Below are 27,553 nucleotides of genomic sequence, written 5' to 3'. Positions count from 1 at the left end.
TTCATGGCCTGAATACATAAAAATATACATACATATGGACTACTCAGAGAGATTGCCACAAAATTGAAGTGCATTTAAAATTGCCAATCTGTTAATTATCATAGTGGATACTCCACCGGACAATTGTTATTGTTAATGAGGTTCAGAGACTAATGTAGTACATGTATGTGCATTATATAGGCACCTAAGAGGACATAGATAAGAAAATTGATGTATATAATGTGTACACCTGGGCAAAGTCAAATGTATATTTGTGCCAACATGGAGTGAAGGGGGAATGGAGCCCAAGAAGGCCATATGATGGCGGGTTCACGAACGCACGGCTGACGAAGCAGGCTAGCACCATCCCTATGCACGGCGGTCACGTCGTGCATACTGGTCGTGGGCCGGGCAGAGGTCGAGCGTCTTGCAATAGGTGGGAGTGCCGCGGGTGCGGGTGGCGGTGATCCGCATAGGTCTGGGTGATCACAACTCCACAACACTCATACCAAGTGCCACGTAACATAGGCCAGTACACTAAATTCGATCAAGAGAAAGTATGTAGTTAAGGCCTTATATACAAAATGTTTAGTTTCCTTTTTAGCCTTTATTTGAAACTAATTATATCTCAAAGAGCTCGACAGCCACAACAGACTCTAACTAAGCATTTTATTCTGCACCCATGTCTATAACAATACGTTCCCACAATACCAGAGGGTTGAATCATCCGCATAAGAGACGCATGCTAATAGAAGAGGCAAAAAAAGATAAGATAGAAATACTATGTGTCCAAGAGACTCACTTTGTGACAAATAGGGTTCCCAAGTTCGGTCTCCGCGATTTCCCAACCCAGTTCCACACAACGAATACCTCCAAATCCAAGGGGGTGTCTTTTCTAATACATCACTCACTGACATTTGAACTATTGCGCATACGAAAGGATACGCAGGGAAGATATATAGCACTTCACTGCATAATTAACAATACTGAATATGTCTTGGTGGGGGTATATTGTCCAAATACGAATCAAAAACAATTCTTACAGAAAATCCTGAATAAATTACCCACCACGACCACGGGTGATATCATTATATGTGGAGATCTCAACCATGTGTTAAACTCGCAGGTGGACACGTCACTCCCTGGCATCTCCCCGCGACATTTGGCAACTAAGACACATAGTAAAGCCCTAAATAATCTGTTGACCGAACACAACCTGTATGATGCATGGCGCACACTACACCCTAAAGATAGAGTTTACTTATTATTCACAGGTACATAAGTCGTTCTCCAGAATAGACAGTATCCTTATATCAGGGACATTGATGCCGAGGACAAGCCAATGCCTGATTGGGGACATTGTGTGGTCTGACCACACACCAGTCACGATAGAGATAAGAGGCTCCTTTCTGGATAGAGGACAGGCGCCTTGGCGCCTAAATGACTCTCTACTGAATGACCCCGCATTCCAGGCGCACATGACACAGGAGTTAGAAAACTACTTTCGAACCAATGATACGCCAGATTTATCCCCCAGCGCCCTATGGCAAGCACACAAGGCAACCATGCGGGGTCTACTGATCAGCAGAGCAGCACATCTCAAACGGAAATCCACTGAGGAATACATGACACTACTGAGAACAATTAGGGATACCACAGCAGCACACGCATTATGTCCTGACCCTGCCCATCTCCCTTTGATAGAGTCTGCTACTAAGAGATTAAATGACATACACATAGCCAAATCTTCCTATGCTATGCAACGCTTAAAAATGAGGCAATACTCACAGGGTAATAAAGCAGGGAAACTTCTGGCGACATTACTAAGGAAAAAACAATCCCAATCTAAAATACCATTTCTACAAACCAATAATGGAACAAAAAATATATAATCCCCAGGACATCAATAATGAGATGGCGAAGTTTTACCACAAATTATACAATCTAAAACGGGATGATAAGACCCACCAACCCACAGACGAAGAAATCCGAAAAAATTTTTGGATCGCGCACAGTTGCCAGCACTCACACCGACACAGATAGAACAACTACAGACACCCATAACGACCCAAGAAATACTAAACACTATCAAATCACTACCATCTGATAAGTCTCCGGGACCGGACGGCTTTACGAATTATTATTACAAGACCTTCGCTACCATCTTAGCATCACACCTAACAACATTATACAACCACATCACCACCACAGGTGTTATGCCGAGGGAGATGCTGGTGGCGCACGTGGCTACGCTTCCTAAACCAGGGAAACCCCCAAACAAATGACAAAATTTGTGCCCAATCTCGCTCCTAGATACGGACATGAAACTCCTAGCCAAGATCTTTGCTAATAGACTGGCACCGATAGTTCCTACTCTGGTATATGCTGACCAGGTGGGATTCGTGAGAGGTAGACAGGGGGCGGATGGAGTAAGGAAGGTGCTGGATCTGCTGGGTGGACTGCGGGGGGGAGCGAGCCGAGTGTGGTTGTGTCGTTGGACGCTGAAAAGGCCTTCGACCGGCTTCACTGGCCCTTCCTCCGCGCGGTCCTAGGGAGATTTGGGTTCCCCCCACGGTTCAAGTCATTGGTGGAGGCATTGTACTCCTGCCCCTCAGCGAAAGTGGTAAATGGTGGCTTTTCCTCTTCTTTTGAAAACTCAAATGGCTCTAGGCAGGGCTGCCCCCTGTCCCCAATACTATATATACTCGCCCTAGAACCTCTCACACACCTAATTAGGAGCGAACCCCAGATACAGGGAATCAGAGTAAAAAATGAAGAATACAGGATAACACTATTTGCGGATGACATCCTCCTCACACTACAAAACCCACACACTTCCCTAACGACGTTACATAATTTGATACATCAATATGGGCAATGCTCATACTATAAATTGAACATTAATAAAACACAGGCGATGGGCATTGATATACCTCCGCCTAAGTTGCAGGACCTCAAAGAAGAATTTGCATTCGAATGGTGTACGGATAAGATTAAATTTTTAGGGATCGCTTTAACTAAAAAACTAGCGGGAATCTACAAAGCCAATTATGTGCCACTTTTAGCGGAACTAAAAAGTCTGATACACAGCTGGAGGGGGAAGTTTATTTCATGGATAGGCAGAATAGCCACTGTAAAGATGCTTCTTCTTCCACGGCTGCAATACCTATTTCGAAATATCCCACTTGCACTTCCAAAGCATTACTTACAGGAAGTACAAAAAATTATATCCTCGTTTATATGGAATAACACTAAGCCTAGAATAGCGAAGACCACCCTACATAAGCCACTTGTGAAAGGGGGTATGGGATTACCGAATGTAACCCATTATTACAAAGCGGCAATATTAGGTCCGCTCCTGGCATCCACTGGTACGCCAGACCCCCCGCAATGGGTCCACATAGAAGCATGTTATACCAACAATCACACAATAACTGTGTTGGCTTGGATGTCCAGAAAGCTCAGGCCTAAGTATAAGAATATGCTCCCATCCACTAAAATCACACTACAAATATGGAATCAATTTGGGAAGTTGCATGTATTAAAGGGGAACACTTCTCTAGCGACGCCACTAGCAACATTATCCATGGCCATACCGGGATTTCCTGTTCGAATGTGGCACAAACATGGTATCATTAATCTCTATCAATTAAGTCAAGGCCCAGTACTGAAGCCATTTCTCGAAATTCAAAAACACTTCGGTTTACCCAATATAGCTCAATTCTCATATATGCAACTAGCATCATGGTTTAGGGCACAAACAATTTGTTCATATCATCCAGAATCAGGTCTGCAACTACCGGAGATAGAATTATTATGTCTCAACCTAAAACCAAAGAAAAAACTCATCTCCTTAGTATATGCAATATATAACTCCACAGGAGATTCCCACGAATACACATTCATGAAAGCATGGGACCGGGAACTACAGACCCATATTACTCGGGACCAGTGGGCCCGAATACTTAGGGGACACAGGAATCTCTCCTTATGTGCCTCACATGCAGAGATAACACGTAAACTCATGTTCCAACCAGACTCAACAAAGGAAACCCAGGTATCCCAGACACATGCTGGCGATGCACGAGGCATAAGGGATCCATGCTACATATCTGGTGGTCATGTCCAAAATTGGAAACATTTTGGAAGGACATACATAAAATCATACAAGACAGTACGGGTATTCGCCTACCCCTAACGCCTGAGGTATATTTATTACAGCTCTTCCCCACAGACATCACAAAATCCCATTTATACCTCATATACCATATAATAGTGGCAGCACTACAAACAATTAGCAGGCACTGGCGGGACACGAAGCTACCGTCTACGACCCAATGCCTTACAGCACTACAACTGACAAAACAATATGAAAGAATGGCGCGCATAAATGCACCACCAAAGCGGGCAATAGTGAAAGCCTGGGAAATATGGGAAGAGTACATGGTAGGAAAAAAGGGGAGTTCTCTGTCACCCAGCAACCCCAAAATGGGAAATGATGAGAGGCGCAAGATACCCCTATAGGAAAGTTAAATAGGCATTGTATTGTAAACATCCACCTGCAGGTGAAAGGAATAAGCCATGTAGTTCTTAGTGCAAGCATAACATGACAACTCTAGGTCCGCAACAACCATGATTACTATATCCTCCCCCCGTTGCCCCCCGTCCCTTTGACTTTCCTACTCCCCTTATCCCGTCCCTCTTCAGTTATTGTTAAATGTTGTAATATAAAATTGTATCAACATGTGAAATTTGATGTATGAATCGCAAGAGAAAGTTGCGAAGCATTCCACTGCAATGTTATACATGCATGCTATGTGATATTCTGTATGATATGTTGAGATTATAAAATGCAAATAAAAAAAAAATGATAAGCTTAGAGTCATGTCTACAAATGCTCGCAGTTTAGGGAATAAGATCCATGAACTTGTGGCAATAATGGCAACTGATACTGTAGATTTAGTTGCTGTTACGGAGACATGGTATAATGAGAAAAATGACTGGGACATAGCAATACCAGGGTACTCTTTATATAGAAAAGACAGGGAAGGCAGGAAAGGGGGAGGGGTGGCCCTGTATGTGAAGGATAGCATAAAATCTAGCCTAATAAAAGTTAGTGAGGTGAACATAGAGTTCGTTTGGGTTATGTTAGAATTTGGTAATCACACAGTAATTCGTGTAGGTGTGATTTATAGGCCCCCAGGACAAATTGAAGAGTTAGATAATCTACTAGTTGAGGAAATAGCTAAAATGACAATGAAGGGGGAAGTTATCATCATGGGTGACTTTAATCTTCGTGATGTGAATTGGAAAACAAAAATAGCTGCTTGTGCCAGGAGCACACATATTCTAAACTCCCTACTGGGATTGTCTCTAAAACAAGTCGTTGAGGAGCCAACTCGTAAAGCGGCCATACTAGATTTAGTGTTAACAAATGGAGATTTGGTATCCGATATTACTGTAGGTGAAAGTTTAGGATCCAGTGATCATCAGTCAGTGTGGTTTAATATAAGAACAGTGACTGAGTAACACCACACAAAAACAAAAGTTTTAGACTTTAGAAAAACAGACTTTTCTAAAATTAGAATATGTGTAAAGGAGTCATTATCAGACTGGAGCAATTTAAATGGCGTCCAAGAGAAATGGGATTATTTAAAAGTTGCACTACTGAAGGCAACAGAAAATTGCATTAGGCTTGTCAGTAAAAGCAAAAAATTCAAGAAACCACTGTGGTACTCTGCAGATGTGGCCAAAATAGTAAAAAACAAAAAGTTAGCATTCAGTAATTATAAAAAAAAACAGAGTGAGGAAGACAGAATGATCTATAAGATTAGGCAGAAAGAGGCTAAGCAAGTTATAAGAGCTTCCAAATCACACACAGAAGAGAAAATAGCACAGTCAGTAAAAAAGGGGGACAAAACTTTTTTTAGATACATAAATGAGAAAAGAAAAGTAAAACAAGGATTAGATAGATTAAAAACAAAAGAAGGAAGGTATGTAGAAGAGGATAAAGGTCTAGCTGACTGCCTCAATTAATATTTTTGTTCGGTATTTACAGATGAAAATGAAGGAGAGGGACCTCAGTTAAGAAAAAGGATAAATGAGTTATTTATTACACGTGAGTTTACAGAGGAAGAGGTTCTATTTCAATTGTCAAAAGTAAAGACAAATAAGTCAATGGGAAGTGATGGAATACACCCAAAGCTATTAAAAGAGCTTAGTGGTGTACTAGCAAAACCATTAACAGATTTATTTAACCAATCAATGATAACAGGAGTAGTCCCAGAAGATTGGAAGTTGGCGAATGTTGTGCCCATTCACAAGAAAGGTAATAGGGAGGAGTCGGGCAACTATAGGCCAGTAAGCCTTACTTCAGTAGTGGGGAAAGTGATGGAAGCAATGTTAAAGGATAGGATTGTTGAACATCTAAAAACACATGGATTTCAAGATCAGAGACAACATGGGTTTACTTCAGGGAGATCATGCCAAACTAATCTTATTGATTGTTTTGATTGGGTAACTAAAATTATAGATCAGGGTGGTGCAGTAGACATTGCTTACCCAGATTTCAGTAAGGCTTTTGACACTGTTGCACATAGAAGGCTTATCAATAAACTGCAATCTTTAAGTTTGGATTCCAATATTGTTGAATGGGTGAGGCAGATGCTGAGTGATAGGCAACAGAGGGTTGTAGTCAATGAGTATATTCGAAGTTTGGGCTTGTCACCAGTGGGGTGCCTCAGGGATCTGTACTTGGACCTATTCTCTTTAATATTTTTATTAGTGATATTGCAGAAGGTCTTGATGGTAAGGTGTGTCTTTTTGCTGATGATACTAAGATATGTAACAGGGTTGATGTTCCAGGAGGGATAAGCCAAATGGCTAATGATTTAGGTAAACTAGAAAAATGGTCAGAGTTGTGGCAACTGACATTTAATGTTGATAAGTGCAAGATAATGCATCTTGGAGGTAAAAACCCAATGGCAGAGTACAGAATATTTGATAGAGTCCTAGCCTCAACATCTGAGGAAAGGGATTTAGGGGTGATTATTTCTGATGACTTAAAGGTAGGCAGACAATGTAACAGAGCAGCAGGAAATGCTAGCAGAATGCTTGGTTGTATAGGGAGAGGTATTAGCAGTAGAAAGAGGGAAGTGCTCATGCCATTGTACAGAACACTGGTGAGACCTCACTTGAAGTATTGTACGCAGTACTGGAGACCGTATCTTCAGAAGGATATTAGAGAGAGTTCAGAGAAGGGCTACTAAACTGGTTCATGGATTGCAGGATAAAACTTACCAGGAAAGGTTAAATGATCTTAACATGTATAGCTTGGAGGAAAGACAAGACAGGGGGGATATGATAGAAACATTTAAATACATAAAGGGAATCAACACAGTAAAGGAGGAGACTATATTTAAAAGAAGAAAAACTACCACAACAAGAGGACATAGTCTTAAATTAGAGGGACAAAGGTTTAAAAATAATACCAGGAAGTATTACTTTACTGAGAGGGTAGTGGATGCATGGAATAGCCTTACAGCTGAAGTGGTAGAGGTTAACACAGTAAAGGAGTTTAAGCATGCGTGGGATAGGCATAAGGCTATCCTAACTATAAGATAAGGCCAGAGACTAATGAAAGTATTTAGAAAATTGGGCTGACTAGATGGGCCGAATAGTTCTTATCTGCCGTCACATTCTATGTTTCTATGTTTCTATAAGGGACAGATAGTGATGACTAGACAACTGGTCCGACCTTCTCCAAAACAGCAAGCCGTGTGGGGTGTTCCTCATATGCAGTGATTAGTACCTAGGGCAACCAGTGATCCGGCATCATGGTTATGTAGGGAGTGAAGGCTAGTCCATCTGGTCTGATCACACATATGCTAATGTAGCTCAAATTGCTGAAACAATTATTACTGGCCATAATAGAAAAGTGTCTGAACACCCAGTGCATTGAAGTTTGTTGATGACCCCTGTCCACTGAAAGAGTCTTCAATGTGGATGTAAGGATCAGAGCTGGGCGATGGAGTATTGGAAGTAGGTTGCCTGGTCTGATGACTCATGTTTTATTTTAGATCAGGTGGATGGCCTGGTGCATGCGTGTCATTTACCAGGGGAAGAGATGGCAGCAGGATGTCATGAAGGGGCTGGGTGGAGGAAAAGAGACACATGGAAGGGCTGAGGGGAAAGGATACACATGGATGGACTGTGGGATAGGAAGGGGCTGGGTGGGAGGATAGCAGACACATAGAGGGGCTTGGGGGAAAGGAGAAGCATATAGGGGCTGTGGGAAAGCAAAAGAGTGGCACATATAGGGGCTGAGAGAAGGAGACACGTGTAGGGGCTGGGATAAGGAGACACATTGAGGGGCTGGGGAGGAAATGAGACACATGGAGGGGCTGGGGGAAATGACACATATGTAGAGGCTGGGAGAAGGAGGCAAATGGAGTGAATGGGGGGAATGAGATATGTAGAGGATGGGAGAAGGAGACACATGGAGGGGAAGGGGAGGAAATGAGAAACATGGAGGAGCTGGGGGAGGAAAGGATACACAGAGGGGTTGGAGGAAAGTATATGAGAAACATGGACTGGCTGGGTTGGATGAAAGCAGACACGTGAAGGTGCTGGGTAGGAAGAAAGACACATGGAAAGGCCATGTGATTTTTTATTATGCTGCTGGCAGTGACCTCTTTACACAGGATAATGCACACTGCTATACTGAAATAATCGAGTAACATCACAATTAGTTTAAGGTGTTGCCTTGGCCTCCATATTTACCAGATCTTACCAGACCGATTGAGCATATATGGGATGTGATGAAACATCAAACCCAATCAATGGAGGCCACACCTTACAACTTGAAGGACTTAAAGGATATCCTGCTAAAGTCTTGGTTCCAGACAACACAGGACACATTCAGCGGTCTTGTGGAGCCAATACCAAGTAACATCATAGCTGTTTTGGCAGCATTAGGGCAACCTACACAGTATTAGGCTGTTCAGTGCCTTTGTGTAACATACCATGATAATGATATATACAAATAGAAATAATTATCATATTACTGAATGAATAAAATATAGATGTTATCTACTAAACACCTCTTTCAATCAACTGGTAAAAAGAGTCACAGAACACTGGATGTGTTCAAAAGACTTGTGTAGTCTATTCCTTGAAGCATCAGAGCTGTTTTAGCAGCATAAGATGAAACATGATATTAGGCAGGTATTTTTAATGCTGAGACTGATCAGTGTTTTAAAAATATATATATATATATATACAACATATACAATATATACAACAAAAAGTTTGTTCCGTTTTACATTTATACATTGCTACGTATTACAGATATCCCCAATTTTTCTTTCAGGTGCACATAAGAGACTCCTATAAGAGTTCTCTCTTAGGCTCAGCTAAGGGTACCTTTATATATACATATATTCACTAGGATATAGCCATTACTCCACTTATCATTAGTTAATAATTGATCCTCTTTCAAAATAGGCATCCAGCTTCCACTCAGGGTCTATCTCATCTGGTTATTAGGTACATACGGTTACCTTTACACTGTTTTCCTATAAGACAAGCCCCAGTCAGGGATAGAGAACAGTCTGCCAGGGAGAGGACCTGCCCCTAATACTTTCAACTTCTAGTTCCCATGAGGCCTCCCCACCCCCACCCACCTCACATGGAGGTATCGCCCACGTGGCCCACTTTAGTGAAATGGCCTCATATCCCCTTCTGCAGGGGTTGTTTTAGAATGTCACATGTCACGGCCAAACATTTTTTTATTTTCCCCACGGGCCATATCATAGGTAGAGCCTCTCTGCGCCACTTGGAAATTAGCAGGGATTCACCTATCATGGTTAGTAAATTTGTCCGCCATTGGTACTAGCTATCAAACCAGTTCTATACGGTATTTCACCTTTGGCTCAAAAATGTTGTGTTTACTAATCTCTTCATAGGAAGTAGCAAGAATCACTCCATGAAGACAACTTGTCTCTCCAGGACTCTCCCCCCCGGGCCCAGTACACCGATTAGACCTATCTCACCAGCCGTATCTCTCATAACCACTACCCCTGGGTCTCTGAGATCTTGAACCATCCCTAAATTGGCAGCAGAACTACGCCGTATGAACATTCCTTTCCCGACCACAGCTATGAAAGCAGAACTCTTTAAGGTATTAATGATCCAGTCCAACGATCCCAGGCCCAACACAAGTTCTCAGGAGCCTAATGTCAGCCATTCGGGACAGTTTCAAGACACTTTGTCATCCATCTTGTCAATGAGAGAATGACCAAGATAGAAACCATAATCCCTACAGTTACCAGCACACCTCACATTCCAGGCCCAGCAATGGAGCACCTTCAAACACGCAAGGTAGGGAAATTACTATCACTCCCTCCACTTCTCACAGCGTCAACTCTGTTAATTCCATTTTAGCTTCCATTAGGAAAGACATTCTGGATGGCAAGGATGTTAGTCTAGTCTCTCTCCACATAGCTTCTCAGGATATTCTAGAAAATAGAGCTTTTAGTTTTGGAGACATGTCTGTGGTCCTCAAAACTAGGGACCCACGTCTCAATAAAAATCTCCCCATCCCCAAATTCGTTCTCGGCTTTGGACTATACAGGGACATCATCTGATCTGTATACCCTCAGAGGCGAGAGGAATTCGACCTCTATCTACACAAGGTGGTGGACTTGGGGCACTAATACAGAGGTTTCGCCTTCTATGACTATCACAGGTCAATTTCATCTAAGGCAGCAGTGGCTCTTTCACAGTCCAACACTCTCATCTATTGGAGTCAGTTGAACACAGAGCTGTTCTGCAGGTATTTTGTTGGCTTGAGACCCCCGTGTTGTGCAGTGTGCTCCTCTACCTCACACTCCTCCAACTTGTACCCCTGCGAAGCAGAACACTCTACATCTCACCCCTCCACTTCCTACCCATCCTCCAACCCCTTTGTCAGTCAGGATAGGGGACAGAGAGATAAGCTGGGCAGACCAGTAGCATTCCTAAGCAAGGGACAAATATGCAACAACTTTAATGCTGGAGCATGTTACTACAATGCCTGCAGGTTGTTGCATATTTGCTCTATCTGCTTCAGGGCACATGCAAAAGCCATGTGCCCTTCTAAGCTTTTCACTAGGAAATGACTGACGGAGGAAAACACTGACACCTTTGTTTGGAATTTACGTACCCACCTCACCCCTCACCCGGTGCAATATTCGATTTCTGGGTTTCCACACAGGGTTAGTAGCACCTCTTCAGGCTTTATGATCTGTCCTTTTCCACACCCTCCTGTTTCTACATGGCACTCTAACCCTATGGGTAGGGTTACCAACAGTACATCTAATAAAATGTTTTGATTATCGATTTGTCAGCGCCTCATTCTCCAGAAACCCTAGTTTAAATTCATTAATACCGGCGAAGGTATTCTCTCTCCAATATGCCTCCGGGGATTATGCCATACATGCCATGCTACTGGCCGGCAAACAAGCCTGACTTAGTAAGATGAATATAATTAACGCCTTTCAGGTTACTACCAACCCATCCGTTTCTCTGGTATACCCATGGCATTCAATGGAGGGATAATTATTACTTCGCCACCAGACTCACGTTTCAGCTCCAGGAGCAGCCTGAAGCTGTTCATTATAATTGCAGAAACTCTTCACTGGCTGCTTCTGAATATGAAAAAAAAAAAAAAAACGAAATTAAAAACCGTGTGATTCACCATAAAGTGATAATAATAAAAATTGATACAAACTGGATATCTTAGATGTATTCAATATGAATATCTATAGAAAGAATATAAAAATATATAGTGTAATATGGTTAACACATATGAAAGGTGGGGGTGGTAGAGAACTCACAAAATCAAGATGAATTCAGGTGTATCTCCCCTGATAGGGAATAATAGCGATGGAATGGACTTCCAGCGATGTAACTCCTGATGTAGAATGATCAATATTCTTTGCTCACTCAAAGTAAAGGAAGAGAAATGATGGTGCATATTGTATAAAAAGTATTACAATTTATTACAAATATTGCACTTACAATGTTGCAAATAAAAGACAGCTTGTCTCCACACCAAGGTGGTCTCCATGCAAATCAGCCAATCGGATCACAGCAGGAAATAGCAGACAGTTGCAGCAGTCAAAATTAAAACAAAAGTTCATATTGTAGCGGAGAGCCGATCTTTCACAGCTATTCTCCACTAGAGATCCCAGTGAGGCTCAGGAACAAGGTGATGTTAAATCCACAGACAAGGTTTCCAGCAGGTAAAATAATACAGCAGTATCCCAACGCAATCCCAATAACTGGACGACACACAGTTTCAGGAGCAGAACTGACAAGCTTTATTCCACAGTGCCTTATAAAGCCCTCTCCCATGCAAGGGAGGAGGTTCTATCACTTAATACATTATCCAATCTGTGAACAGTAACCTCCCACACATCTCCTCCCCTCCTCTAGCATCATAATCCCCTTATCATGTACATAGTTTTACCCAAGTTTTGGATGTACCCTAAATACTTGGGGTACATCCACAAATCCAATATCTCCAGATAGCCCTAGTCTGGAGGAACAACATATGTTAAAATCAGCCCATTTGGATAAAGCGTTCGGGAGTTATGGGACTTTAAAGTATTGACCGACCGCATGGGTAAAGTATCCGAAAACAGTTCCATGCATTTTGGCCCTGCGGCCGGTCACAAACAGGCGAATACAAACAGGTGAATTATTGCTGTTAAGTGGCCTGACGGGGATTCGGATGAATCCCCTAGTTCATGGGGTTCTTTCTACCGAATGGCGGGCCGTTCGGTAGTTTCCCCACGAAGTATTGGGAGTCTGGAGGTCTCAGCGGTGGTTGCCTAGTCAAGTGTCCGATTTCGGTTCCAGACACTCGACGGCAAAACACCGCTGTTCGGCAGTTTAAGATGGCCGCCGCCACGTGTTCGTATCCCGAATGGCGGCCACCCAGAGGACAAAGACCACACTGCACGAATAGGTAATTACCCGTTTGCAACATTGTTGCAAACGGTAATTGAAGGCACACTTTACACAGGGTGGTCTGGTTGTTCGGTAGTTTCATTCCCTTGTTTTATTCGAATGATTCTACCGAACAACCAGAGGAATACAGTACTTTACACACATTCAACTGCCAATATAAACGAATACAATTATTCCTATGCATGTTGTAGGATAGCCCAGGACCAATCCGCTACACATATGAACTAGATGAACAGGTCCAACGCGTTTCGTCCTTCTTGGACTTCCTCAAGAATGTGAGATGATACTCCAAAGGGGGTTCTTCTTATATGACCGCCGGAAAATGAAGAAACCGCTTACAGATGATGGCGTGCGTTCCACTCTGGAACGCATTCGGTACTTCCGGGTGACGTCATTTCCGCTATTGCGGAAAAAGTGTAAAGCTTTCTGTCGGATGTTTTGTCAGAACAGTATTACGAAAATGCATGCGAGGGATACATATACAATACAGTGATACAGCGTATTTAATAAGTATTGGGCATTTTAACATCTTTAGTTTATTTGAAATAAAGACAGATCAATATTAATATATTTTCAAAGTGAATTTGGGAATATGTGGATTTAAGGAAGATTATACAGAGAAACCTTACATGCAAAAAGATTGCTCGTATATATAAAGAAAGAAATGTATGCATAAAGAGTTACAGGGAATGCATATATATACAAAAATTATATATATATACACACACATCACATGCATATACTTGTATATACGTAAATCCTCCAAGAGAAGGCATATATTCCTGCATACAAAATGGTATTTATATAGAAAAATCCTTATCCATAAAAATATATATATATATATATTTATTTTATGGAAAATCTCTGTAAAAAGGGGGGAAAATGGAAAAGGGGGAGGGGAGAAAAAAATGTGTTTTGACTTATAAAGGAAAAAGAGATATTATCATGCCCAACACTTGTACAAAAGACATGAAAAAAATACTTCATAATACATCAATATTTCAAAGGAAATAAATAATCTATCTGTAAATAAAGAACAAGTATTAGTTACATCCTTCGGATATATCGGAAAAAATAAAATAAAAATGAAAATGAAAATAAAGATGAAATAAAAATAATGAAATGAAAATAAAAATAAAAAATAAAAATAAATATAAATAATAATAATAATAATAAAATAAAATTAAATAAGTCCCGCTAGATCTATTTCTTGGTTTAGGCTATTATTCCCTATCAGGGGAGATAAGCCTGAATTCATCTTGATTTTGTGAGTTCTCTACCACCCCCACCTTTCATATGTGTAAACCATATTACACTATATATTTTTATATTATTTCTATAGATATTCATATTGAATACATCTAAGATATCCAGTTTGTATCAATTTTTATTATTATCACTTTATGGTGAATCACACGTTTTTTTTCCTTTTGTTTTTTTTTTCTTTTCTTTCATTATTATATTGTGAGTGTCTATAAGGGAACACTTTAAAAACCCTAGGAATTCTGTGTAATATAGCACCACAGTAAACTTTTAGTTTTTTCTATATTGCTTCTGAATATGGTCAGATGCCCCTCAGCCATACACTATTGGTCGAATTTACTGATCGAGGCAGGATCCCTCACTCCATGTAGTATTATTAGCTCCACTGAACTGGTGTCGGCACTAGGTGCCCCATTGTCCCCTGTCATACAACAGGCCCACAAGACATGTGGTATTCCCGGTTATCTCACTCGATTCATTGTCCAGTCAGTCACGCCTCCCCGTTGTGAAGTTGGTATGTATCAGACAAGAACTGGACCAGTTCCTCCAAAGGTACTGGTACTCGAAGGGACCCCAAATCTCTACTGGTTTACCTCAGTTTTGTGATGCATATCATTCCACAAGAGAGATCCTGCATTTCCAGGCTACAGTTACTCCTACCCGGCGGGCGGACAATGGCACCATAGTCCTCAACCCACCAGCCATAGCCAATTTAATTATGGGGAATCACTTCCCAGAAGAGTGGAACTGCATATCCATGTTCATTCCCCCCACTGAAGAGCACTCTCCTGTTATTAGGACCGATGTAGCAGGCCACTCGTGCTTGGCTATTATTTTGGTAAGTACTGGTTCAGGGACATGTGGCAAAAAGTGCTTGCCTTACTGGCCTTCAGGGAAACTTCTGCCTTTTCAAGATTTATCCCATTGTAGCAGCAGTCCATACTTGGGGTCATCTGTGGACCGGTAAGGCAGTCAAGACTCAGATTTGGAATCTTGCATAAACATAAATAAGGATATGCTTCCTCCTCAACCATTATGCAGTTAATTCAGTATTGACGTGGCTAGCCGCCAAACTACAGTCCTTTATAGCGTGCAAACACATTGCAGACATTCATAATACGCCAGCTGTCACTTTGTCCCATCAAACTTTCAGGCATTCTGCAAGGTACATCCCTTCACCAACCTGCTCCCATCCAGAATATCGATTTTTCCAGAGTTAACGATGGATTGACAAAATTGTTGACCCACGCAGGTCACTCTCACATAACGCTCTGTGTACCAACACCAAAACCTACGACAGGGCTTCGACTGTGTTCCACAAATTTTGTGGGGAGTACCATGTTTCAGATAATTATTCTATCGAGACCATGGTGGCTTTTGCCTCCTTTTGCCACCTAAACCTAAACCTAGCAGATAACAGTATTACATTATATCTTACAGCTTTACAGCACCATGTCCTCACTACATTTCCCAATCACCCACCTTTCCTTTCTACGTACCCCATCAAATCTATTCTCAAAGGCATCAACAAAATAGACCTCCAACTACCAATAAATTACCCATTGACAGAACCATATTCAGGACCATGTCAGACTTATTGGACACAAATCCCTTTAATACCCAGACTAACTCTGTCATCAAAGCATCCATTTACCTCATTTTCTACAGCTTCCTGAGACCACAAGAGTTTACGGTGGTCCGTCAAATGGATATCAGCTCCTGTTTAAAACTATCGGACATAACCAAAAACGGTTAAAATGTAGAAAATAATCCAGGGACTCCAACGAATTCCAAGAAAAATAGGCAATTTATTAGAACCAGCAGCTACACAGCGACGTTTCAACCCCTCAGAGTCTTTATCAAGCTTGATAAAGACCATGAGGCGTTGAAACGTCACTGTGTAGCTGCTGGTTCTAATAAATTGCCTATTTTTCTTGGAATTCGTTGGAGTGCCTGGATTATTTTCTACATTTTATAAGTTTATATTTGTTCCATTCTGGTACTGGGACTTATCCAGTGAAAAAGCACCCTGGATTCCTGGATGAAGGGTTGAGTGCACTTCCACTATTTCTTTATATAATACCAAAAATGGTGACCATGTCTCTACACTCATCTAAAACCAATCACACAAACTACCCAACTACAATCCCCCTGTTTCCTACAGAGAACCTCTGGTGTCCCGTTAAAATACTTGACTTATTTCTATCCACAAACTTCAGTCTCCCATCTAACTGACCCCTACTACTGCTTCACGGACACCCACTTATCACTTCAAAATTCATAACCAACGTTAGAACATTACTGCGAAGATTTACAATGCTAGAACTTTGAAGGCTTTCCTGATTTCTTTCTCAGGATGTGGAATATAAGTCCTCTAAACAGAGGATTTCCATCTGCCCGGCCACTTTTTCTGGTCATTCCTTCAGAATTTGGGCAGCCTACTCAGCATCCAGCATGGACACATCAGTCCATATCATCAAAAGACTGGGCAGATGGAAATCCTATGTTTAGAGCACTTATATTCCACTTCCTGAGAAAGAAATCAGGAAAGCCTTCAAAGTTCTAGCATTGTAAATTATGAATAAAGTGTGCTTTCTGCAATATCTTCTGTACTCTTTATTACAGGCCTACCCGTACGTTGGTTTCGGCACACCACTACCAACTTTCCCCCTCTTCTCTATTTTCATATACGAATTAAGTTCCAACCACAAGTGTTACGGTTACTGCCAGGCTAGCTAGAAGCTGGACCAGTTGGATGATCTGGATCCCGGTTTGGAGAGACAGAGAAGTCGCATCAGCTCGACGACCAAAAGGTTCCTGTAAATGTAGAATAATCTCACTAGCTATTGTACAGCTTGGATACTCTTTTCCCCACAAAACGAGTTGAGGCTGCGATTTGAAGGTCAAACAAGAACTGGCTTTAATGGCACAGAGGGATCGGTATTTATGCAAAATATCAGGTCCAGGGACAAGCCCCTCTGGACCTGATGGGATACAGGAATAACACAAGGGATCAACCAATCAGAATTAAATGCATTGTTTGAATTTGTCACCGCCCAGCTTGGAGATAATGAATCCAACGGCTTTGACAATACAATTATCTCCAAGCGCTCAAATACCACGTTTTTATTACACACAAAAAAACAGGTTACAAATATATAACTTCAACATTTTTAGCTACATTTCGGGACTTCCACCATTCATTCTGTAGCCCCGGTCTAGGTGCAATAGTTCACCGAAGAGCGCCTCAAACCCACAACCTTATGCTTAGTTTCTTCGTTACAAAGTCCGTTTGCATATTTGGCCCTGAGCCTGCGATGGCGGCCATGTTTTTGAGTGCGTCAATAGGCAGCGGGACCTCGGCATCAAACTCCGCAACTCTCTGGGCGATCAAGTGGTAACACACTCCCCTCGCAGGGTGGTCGGTCGTTCGGTAGTTTGAAAGGTGACCGGGGTTAAGTGGCGGCACATGCCAGGGACTGGGTGGTCCGTTATTCGTTTAACGGATTGGTGCAAGTAATCCGTTCGTGAGTTGGGTACAGGATTCAAGTGCCGAAGCAATATTGTAGCAAGGAACAACATAAAGCTTGTTTGTAACAGTTTTGTAACAACAAGTAAAAGGCCATAGGCCTGAATTTGTAGGAGGAGGTTTCCCTATAAAAGCTCTACTCCCCTGCTTACCTATGCTGGTTCCTGTTAGAGTGACCGCTCCCTTTAATAAACTTACTATCATCATTACATTACCTCTGGTGGGCCCTCTTTATTACAGGACTACCCGTACGTTGGTGCCGGCACACCACTAACAACTTCCCCCTCTTCTTTATTTTCATATACAAATTAAGTTCCGACCACAAATAAATATATATATACATATATATATTTGTGGTCGGAATTTATCCAATACGTAATTGAATGTAGAAGGAGAAGCAAAGTTGGTTGAGGTGTGCCGAAACCAACGTACGAGTAGGCCTGTAAAAGAGGGCCCACAAAGGTGAATTGTTAATATAGATGGGTGTAGGTGGGTGGGGACAAACAGCTTACACAACAAAGGTAAGTAGGGGGGGTAGGGTTTAAATAGGATCACAACTCCTCCCACAAATTCAGGCCAAATGGCCTTCCAACTTGTGCTCGGAATTTATCTAATATGTAATGGAATGTAGAAGGAGAAGCAAAGTTGGTTGAGGTGTGCCAAAACCAACGTACGAGTAGGCCTGTAAAAGAGGGCAAAAAGAGGATTCAAAGAAAACACACTTTATTGCAAGTTTATACGGCTTGTGTACTGAAAGCTAGTAAGGAGCTTTTACTCTGATTGAGGTATATGTGTAACTAAGCTGAGGATTACCTGTGGCCCCATCGCCTAGTGATGTGAACTGGGGTGTAAGAGCTTGGAAGCGCTGATGCAGCGCTTTTGCGAAAAAGAGAGACCAGCAAAGGAAGCCATGATGTAGCTTACTTTAATGGAATGTTTAGACGTGAAGTAATGGATTAGTACTGATAGTGTGTGGCTGACCTTGGATACGTAAAACGGAGTGACAGCATAGGAGGTATAAATAAGATGCTTGATATGTAGGTCTAGAGAAAAAGGCAAAAAGTACAATAGTTTAAAAAAAGTCTTGAATCAAGCAAACTCTACTTGTGACATGGAACAATATACAAAGCCCTGGCGTGAGTGATAGAGTTGTCGTGAAACTGCGTGAAGCGTGCGTAGCTGTATGAGGTGTAACTGTGTGCTTAGTCCAAGATTATCTCATAAAAAGGTTGTATCCTGGATGGTATGTAGTAGGTCGTAGGGAGACCTTAAACTGAGCGTGAAAGAGCTTCAGCGACTGTATTGTGGACACCAGGAATGTAAAAGCAGGCTAAAAAAAGCTGAGAGGTTGCTGCCAGTCAAGTCAGCCTGTGAAAACAGCCACAAAATGGTTAGAGAGGATGGCCGCCCGAACGTAGGCCAGGTGCCATAGTGAAGGGTGAATAGATAGTAGATTAAAGGCGTTGGATAAGTCCATCTTGCTCAACCAAGCCTTACTACTTGCTAAGTGATAGCTTGTATGGCATGATCGATTTGCGTAGTGCAGTGAGAACTCCATAGCGGGAATGAGGGAGTTTGATGTTGGGAATGGATGTAGAGTGCGGTGCGGAAGAGGTCTATGATCAGATGTATTATAGGGTACGCCAAGATGAGAAGTGTGAAGACCGTAAGGAGGTGATCGTGAACCCAGCGCATGACTGCTGTGGACAGAAGGTGGTCCACCATAAGAGGGTCAATAATAGGTTAGGGATAATAGGTTAGGGCATACAAGTGTACCTGTGTGAATGGCGATAAGACCCGTGTGAACCCCTGTGAGAAACCGGGCACCAGAATCTACCAGATGCCCATCTGGGTGTAAATGCAGATAGTATATTAGGATAACAATGTTAACCTTAGTTGGGCGTATCTTAGGTGACAGACGAGCTGCGTATGTGGAATAGTTGTAGGTTCTGGAGCAGATGTGCAAAACCCTGCATGTAGTGAAATAGCATACCCCAGGATTAAAGTCATAGTGCACCCAAGCCTTCCCCAGAAATGAAATGGTCAGCCCAGCTTGTCCCTCTGGCCGCCTCCCTGACTAGTGCGTGTGTTGAAGGGGTGGTGAGAAGTGGAAGTAGCTGTCTCTATGCGAGAGGCAATGATAAACAGAGGAATGGAAAGCTTGTTAAGTCGTGGGTGTCACTCTTTGGAGTACTGAAATGTCGCCAAGAATATAACCATTTTACTGTAGGGAGTCTTCTGAAGTTAAGTAGTGATATTAGTTTAACGTCCTTTTCATCGAGAATTACTTTTTCCATGGAAATTGGAACAGGGTGGGCCGGTGAGACGTATGGAGTAGTGATAGTGGGTGGTGGGGGACGGGGACGGAAATGAGGGGTAAGCCAGACTGTATGACCAAGATCGCCAGGTGAGCGCCTGCCGGGCTTAACGAGACACCTGGTGTGGCAAGAGCGGATTCCATTTATGAGCCTGTTAACCATTTAGAGGCTGGCCAGGATAGCGAATGGGGTCTCCTGTTTGGAATCTGAGGAGTAAGCTGACGGCCCTTGTGAGCTAGAGCCGGGCCTGGGAACATTGGGCTGAGCCTTTGTGAGCCAGCTGAACCTCCGTGTTGAGGTGGGGTGTAGACCTCGCGGGACCATAGTATTAATTAGGATAGCTAAGGCCAGCGCCTAACCCTCAATGCCAGTTCTCTAGCCTAATGGGGCTTGTCTCTTAGAATGGTGTGATGTAACGTATGTAGATAATTAACCTTGAGTGTTTGTCCTCTTTATTTGGGCAACGAGCCGGAAGATTATAATATATTCTTGCGTGTGCAGAGAACAGGCCGGGAAACCTTAGGGGGAAAAAGATGCTAGTGGGCCTGAGGTGTGCCACTAATATAAAGAGTGTAAAAATGTTGAACGTATGAGAAGGTGTGTACCAGAGATACTGTAACGTATGAACGTGGGTAAGCTGAGGGACCTGAACGTTGGTCCGTAAATTAGAGACAAGCCCCCGGATTCCCATAAATGTGAATTTTTTGAATGATATGAAGGCAAAGTGAGGCCTTAAGGAGAAATGTAATCTTAGTGAGTAAGATTACCAATACCTGATACTGCAATGCAGGGAACCAGGTAGCCTGTAGGTTGTCGATGGCGTAGGACTTGGTGGCAATGACACAGGTCTAAGTAATGATATGTAGAAATAAATGACAAAACATGTACCGTGTGATATAGTAGTAATATGGTGGATTATGATTATGAGATTGTTGTTGACATTTTGTGAGGAATCTTAGCCCAGGTACTTTTTGAAGTGTAGAGCCCACTTTGGGAGGTGGGGGGATGTATGAGGCCGTGGAGGCTGAATGAGGCCTCAAGGGAAAACGTAAAAATAGTAAACCTTCTTACCTGTTACCAAAATGCAGGATACTGGGTACCTCTTCTTGGAGCTCTGTTTGAAGAAAAGTATAAGTAGTAGCAAGGTGGTGTAGGTTTGCGTGATTGATGTTTTAAACGACGTGAGGAATCTCAGAACTGGCCTGTTAGAAGTTTAGAACCCACTTTGGGAGGTGGGGAGGCTGAATGAGGCCGTGGAGGCTGAATGAGGACTTGAGGGAAAAGGAGATCTGTTAAACCTACTTACCTGATACAGTAATACAGGGTACTGGGATACAGCTTCTTGAAGGATGATTGGAGGAAAGTAGAGGTGTATTATATATGTAAATTATAAAATAATGAGTCAAATTGTGCCTTTAAGAAGATTACCCTGTGAAAAATAATTATGTGACCATGGACGGAATTTTTTTTTTTTTTTTTAAACACATATATTTCACCCAGTGGTGAATTTAAGGGCCATATAATAAACTTAACATCATATAGGAAAAATCTTTATGTGAGTGCTTGGTATAAGTAAAGAGATATAACTAGATATTTTATAGTAGATTAGTAAATTTAAACACTGAAGCCCCTTTCGTTCAGTTAACCGGATGAACAAGAGTACTATAAATAGAAAGAACTCCCGCATTCGGTAAATGGAACACATGAAAGGATTTAAACGAAAGCCAATTGAATAATCAGCTGCAGGCTGTAACGTGTAAAAAAATGAAAGGTTACATGAAAAAGCCGTTTGAACGTGTTTGGGTGAACGAACGTAAGAAAGAACAGACGGACGTAGGGTAAGTGTGCACATACGGTACATAGAATTAAACGAAAGTAAATGAAAGCGTGTGTATTCCGCGTTCGGCTGTTAGCCGCACGAACGCGGAAGTACACGAACAGCGTAACAGCACGAATAGGTAAGTAATGAAGGGAGCCTATCCCCGCGTTTTTAGGCCTGAACATGGGAAATAGCCGAACGCTATTTCCCACGTCATGCTTACGTGGACGTGCCGGTCTCGTGACCGGAAGCCGGGTAGCGAGTAGGGAAGTCGGGTAGAAGCCGGTGGACGGGCATGGAAGACGGAGGAAAAGCTGCTGGCGACGGACTGTTTACTGGAGACTGACTTTGGCGGGAACAACGGACTCGAATTGCTAGTTGCAATTGTGAAGACAAACAGCTTGCACAACAATGGTAAGTAGAGGGGGTAGGGTTTAAATAGGATCATAACTCCTCCCACAAATTCAGGCCAAATGGCCTTCCAACATATATATATATATTGTAATAAATAAACTGTAAGTATTATATTTAAATGTATCTGTGTCTCTTGGTTTCAGACAGTGAAAACTGCATAAAATGCACAGAATATGAAAGGCCAAACATGAAGCAAGATCAATGCATTCCAAAATTAATGGAGTTTCTCTCCTTCACGGAAGATGTGTTGACCATGATATTGGCATCGATCTCAGTTCTGTTTTGCTTGTTAACCATATTAATAGTATTGGTTTTTATTTCATTTTGGGAAACACCAATTGCTAAAGCCAATAACAGGAACCTTAGCTTTATTCTCCTTGTCTCCATCATGCTGAGCTTCCTCTGTGTGTTTTTATTCCTTGGACGTCCTGTGAATATAACCTGCATTCTCCGCCAAATATCTTTTGCAATCATCTTCTCGGTAGCCATGTCATCTGTATTGGCCAAAACAATCATGGTTTATATTGCTTTCAAAGCCACCAAACCAAACAGTGTGTGGAAAAAGTGGATTGGAGTCAAACTGTCCAATACCATAGTCTTGTTCTTCTCCTCTGTTCAAGTCACAATTAGTATAATTTGGTTGACTATTTCTCCCCCCTTTCAGGAGACAGACACCTATTCTTATATAGGAAAGATCATCATTCAGTGTAACGAAGGCTCAGTTATTGCATTTTACTCTGTTCTTGGTTACCTGGGGATTCTGGCAGCTGTTAGTTTTATTGCAGCTTATTTAGTCAGGACATTACCGGACAGCTTTAATGAGGCCAAGTACATCACTTTCAGCATGCTGGTGTTCTGCAGTGTTTGGATTGCGATGATCCCACCTTATCTGAGCACCAAAGGGAAATACATGGTGGCTGCAGAGGTTTTTGCTATATTGGCTTCAAGTGCTGGACTTCTAGGCTGTATATTTTTTCCAAAATGTTTTATAATGATTTTTAGGCCAGAAATTAACAAAAAGGCATACTTTCTTAACAGGTTATGAATTATTTTACTCTGAATATATATATATATATATTTACGTGTTTCTTGTGTATTATATATTAGATATATTGATGATTTTCTATGCTGCATATTTACTTAATTGATTTTTCTGTCATTTTGATTTTTTTGTTATTAAAGTGCACATTTTCCTATCTGCATATCAGTGTTCAAGCACCTCCTTTTATGAAAAAGTAAAATATATCTGGAGGGACCACTACTGTGCCAACTGGCATAGCCCTCAGACAGGGGGAGAAACGGGGCGTAATGTAAACATAAACATGGTACGACATACAGTACGGTAGCACCTAGACACCACTGTTACTCCCACATTACTCACTGTTCTTGCAAAGTACCAACAGCTTTTGCAAAGTGCAAAATTTTTTGGTAAAGAAATGGCAATCCACTGTAAATTTGATTTGTCTCTCAAAATAGATTAAACTATAAATATTTATAAAAATGTGCACAAGGAAAGGATGAAAGGATGAAAATGTGCACCAGGAAAGGATGAAATAAGCCAATCACCCACATGTTCAAATGAGCCTAAACTGGAAATCTCTAAAACCATAAAACCAATGTGTAATAGTAACACAATGTGCTCTGGAATAATCAAATGTTGAAAAGTTACACATAGCACTTAAAAAACTAATGACAAAAAAAACCTTCTCTGAGTGATCACCATTCATCTCAAAATACATTCACTACAGCTTTGAATAAGAACATATGTAGCAAAGATATATAACAATAGTTGGCTCATAGAAAGTCAAAATTAATTCCAAATGTTAATATTTTATCAAATATTATTATTAAACAGGAACTATTTACAGCCAATAAAATCTCGGCAGCAGACTTGAAATTGCAGAAAGGAATAGTTGTTTTCAATAAGTAAACAAATTCCACACTTGGCCATACACAGGTGACTCAAAAATACTACAAACTAAATCCTAGCTCTTTTAGAGCACTAACTAAACATTGAACAATCCTTACCTGCTGCTAATTAATTAATTAGGAAGAGGTGAGTGGATAGACTATGACCTTCCCTACCATTCTAGACACAATGTGACATACCCCCCCCCCCCCCCTTCAGACCTATGGGAATGAGCATCCTTCATGAATAGACAGTGTACATGGGGAAGACCTTCCATATTACCTTTTGCCAGTGTTTTGTGTGATATATTTAAAAAGACGGTAATACACTCACAATTAAAAGAGCTATGACCAGCTTTAGTATAGATGGCATAAAGCGGTATAATCCCCACTTATGGGATATGCAGGAAAAGTGCGTCCATCTTTGCAGTCTAGTTATTCAATGCTTCCAAGCTTCCAAAAGATAGAATTAAATAAAAGGGCACCAATAGCACTCTCAATGTGATAAGCAATGGTATAAAATAAATAAGATTATACTCACAAGTCTAGAGCAGGAAACACTGCCCTATATATAAGGCTTTGGTGGTATGAAGAGATGTAAGCAGAATGCTTACGTCTCCTTGATATGGTTCAAGTCTAACTTGGCTCATTTGATTCAAATGCCCAGAATAGCTGGTCTCTGTCAGACAGTCTCCATGAGCTGAAAAATAAAGTTTAGAAAAAGTTTAAAATAGTTTAATAACGGGGGCGTGGCTTGGATACTGACCGGAGCGGACGCATGTCGGCTGGGCTCTGGCTACACACAGCACCATAAGCCCGATATCACCGGCGTACTACCCCGCAAATATCAGAGCCAGCGACCGGCAGTAGGCAGCAGTATGGGGAAGAGAGCATAAAAGCTCCGGACCATCGCAGGGGAAGACTCACGCGATATCAGGGTCCTCCTGCAGCCTCGGCCCAGGTGAAATACCCCACACGGAGACTCTAATCTCCACACATCAGGGGGAAGATCTGACAGTCCCAGCTACAAGGGGAGACATCAAGGCACTAATGCACAACATCCGTGCCTTTTTCAATGCTGACTTAAACATCATAAGTGAAGATATCACAGTAGTCACTGCCAGAGTTCAGGCTACAGAGGACAGCATCCACTCCATCACACAACAGCAGACAAGCACCAAAGAGCAGATGCAACAACTCCTGGCAACAAACAAAACCATGCAGATCAGAATAGATACCTTGGATGATGCATGGAGACGCAAAAACCTCAAAATAAGAATCATAACTGAAACAATCAGTAACCAAGAACTGCCACATTTAATTAGGCGACTCCTGTCTACTTTGCTGTCCAATGCTCTTCAAGGGGCATTCAAATCAATGGCTGCTTCTGCCTCGCAAAATCTAGCAGGGCTCCGGCTGGGGCTCCCCGAGACGTCCTGGTATGCTTCCTCGCACTGCGGGACCAACTAGCAACCCAAGAACCTGTGAAAAACAAAACACCACTATAAGTCGAAACAATGCAGCTCCAGTTTATGCAAGACCTATGCCGATCTACCTTAGACTGGAGACGAGCCTTTCAACCAGTCACGAGGGTCCTACGAATGGCGAACATCCCCTATAAATGGGGTCAGTCTCGAACCCTCACAGCTACCAGAGACAGCCGCACTTACCAGCTTCTTTCCGCAGAGGACTCCTCAGCCTTCCAAAGGGACTTAGGCCTGACCTCACCTCCAGTCGGCACTGCTGGGCTGAACCGCACCTGGGACGTGAACAAGATTATACCCTTTACCCCTCGCACCGGTGCAGATTCCGCCTGAAGAGTGGACGGACGCCCCATTGCTCAAAATGTACACGGAGGGAACCCCTGCAGCCTCGCAGGGACGGACTGACACCTCAACCAGTCCCATTTGTTTGTTAATTATGATATTATTTTAAAGTACTACTTAGCTCGGCTTAATTTTATTGTTTAAAGGTTACACTGTTGTCACCATATGCCTACACACCGCCTCAGAGTTGTCCGGATATGCGGACATTGACTCAACCGGCCTCCCCCCGAACACTCAGGTGTTATTGCGTGTAAGTTAACAGAAAGCACCCACGACAGACCCAAGTCATCATTACCATTAACTACTAGGACACAAGCATTATCTTATTACATAAGACTCACAGGGCTGGCTCTCCCTCCTACTCTATTAAAAAGCCCCACAATTCGTAGATCACAAACCAGCAACAGTTTTATATCTTACATGATTGCACCTAGTTAGCATACAATTACATAACTTCCCTTATAATTACTCACACAGTGTCAAGGTCTAAGCAATTTTTATTAACACTTATGCATCCATATACTGACACAACTAAACTCAACTTGTTTCTCTCTCCCATAGCATGTTACCTGCTATATTTTCTTACTCAGTGCCAGACAACAAAGTATATCCCCATTAACCCTTCCACATTTTCAATCACTGACACATTTTGATTTCACCTGTAATTAGTGATGTCGCGAACACAACATTTTCGGTTCGCGAACGGGCGAACAGGGCGAACCGCCATAGACTTCAATGGGCAGGCAAATTTTAAAACCCACAGGGACTCTTTCTGGCCACAATAGTGATGGAAAAGTTGTTTCAAGGGGACTGTGGCATGCCGGAATGGGATCCATGGCAAAACTCCCATGGAAAATTACACAGTTGATGCAGAGACTGGTTTTAATCCATAAAGGGCATAAATCACCTAACATTCCTAAATCACAATGGATATGGATTGACATCTGACATATGACATATTGACACCTTGACATATGGATTGACACCTGTCCTCAGAGACCCTGATACACACTGACACAGAGCGGAATAGGGACTGTTCCCCTACATAGGGTCACTTGGCAGATATGGATTGACACCTATCCTAAGGATCCCTGATACACACTGACACAGAGCAGAATAGGGACTGTTCCCCCTACATAGGGTCACTTGGCAAATATGGATTGAAACCTAACCTTGATACACACTGACACAGAGCAGGATAGGGACTGTTCCCCCTACATAGGGTCACTTGGCAGATATGGATTGACACCTGTCCTCAGGGACCCTGATACACACTGGTGGGGACCTACTGTCCTCCCCCCACCCCCACCCCTGCGTGGTGGGTGGGGGCCATAAAAATAATGAGGGGGGACCTACTGTCCTCCCCCCGGCCCCCACCCCGGCGTGGTGGGTGGGGGCCATAAAACACAATGGGGGAGGACCTACTGTCCTCCACCTGCCCCCACCCATGTGCGGTGGGTGGGGGCCATAAAAATAATGAGAG

At 42.3% G+C, this 27,553-nt stretch overlaps 1 protein-coding gene across 1 annotated transcript in view; it reads left to right on the top strand.

Moving 5' to 3' along the window:
* Positions 1-23,381, top strand: part of LOC134585764 (uncharacterized) — a 131,725-nt gene extending 108,344 nt beyond the window's left edge. Inside the window, exon 9 of the mRNA XM_063441230.1 lies at positions 22,480-23,381. Coding sequence (XP_063297300.1) covers positions 22,480-23,381 — 902 coding nt within the window. The remainder of the gene's footprint in view (positions 1-22,479) is intronic.
* Positions 23,382-27,553: the final 4,172 nt, after the last annotated feature.

This window comes from Pelobates fuscus, chromosome 1, assembly GCF_036172605.1.
Source record: "Pelobates fuscus isolate aPelFus1 chromosome 1, aPelFus1.pri, whole genome shotgun sequence".
NCBI classification, from domain to species: Eukaryota; Metazoa; Chordata; class Amphibia; order Anura; family Pelobatidae; genus Pelobates; species Pelobates fuscus.
The sequence above is the reverse complement of the archived record's forward strand: the minus strand, read 5'-3'. Positions and strand labels throughout refer to the sequence as shown.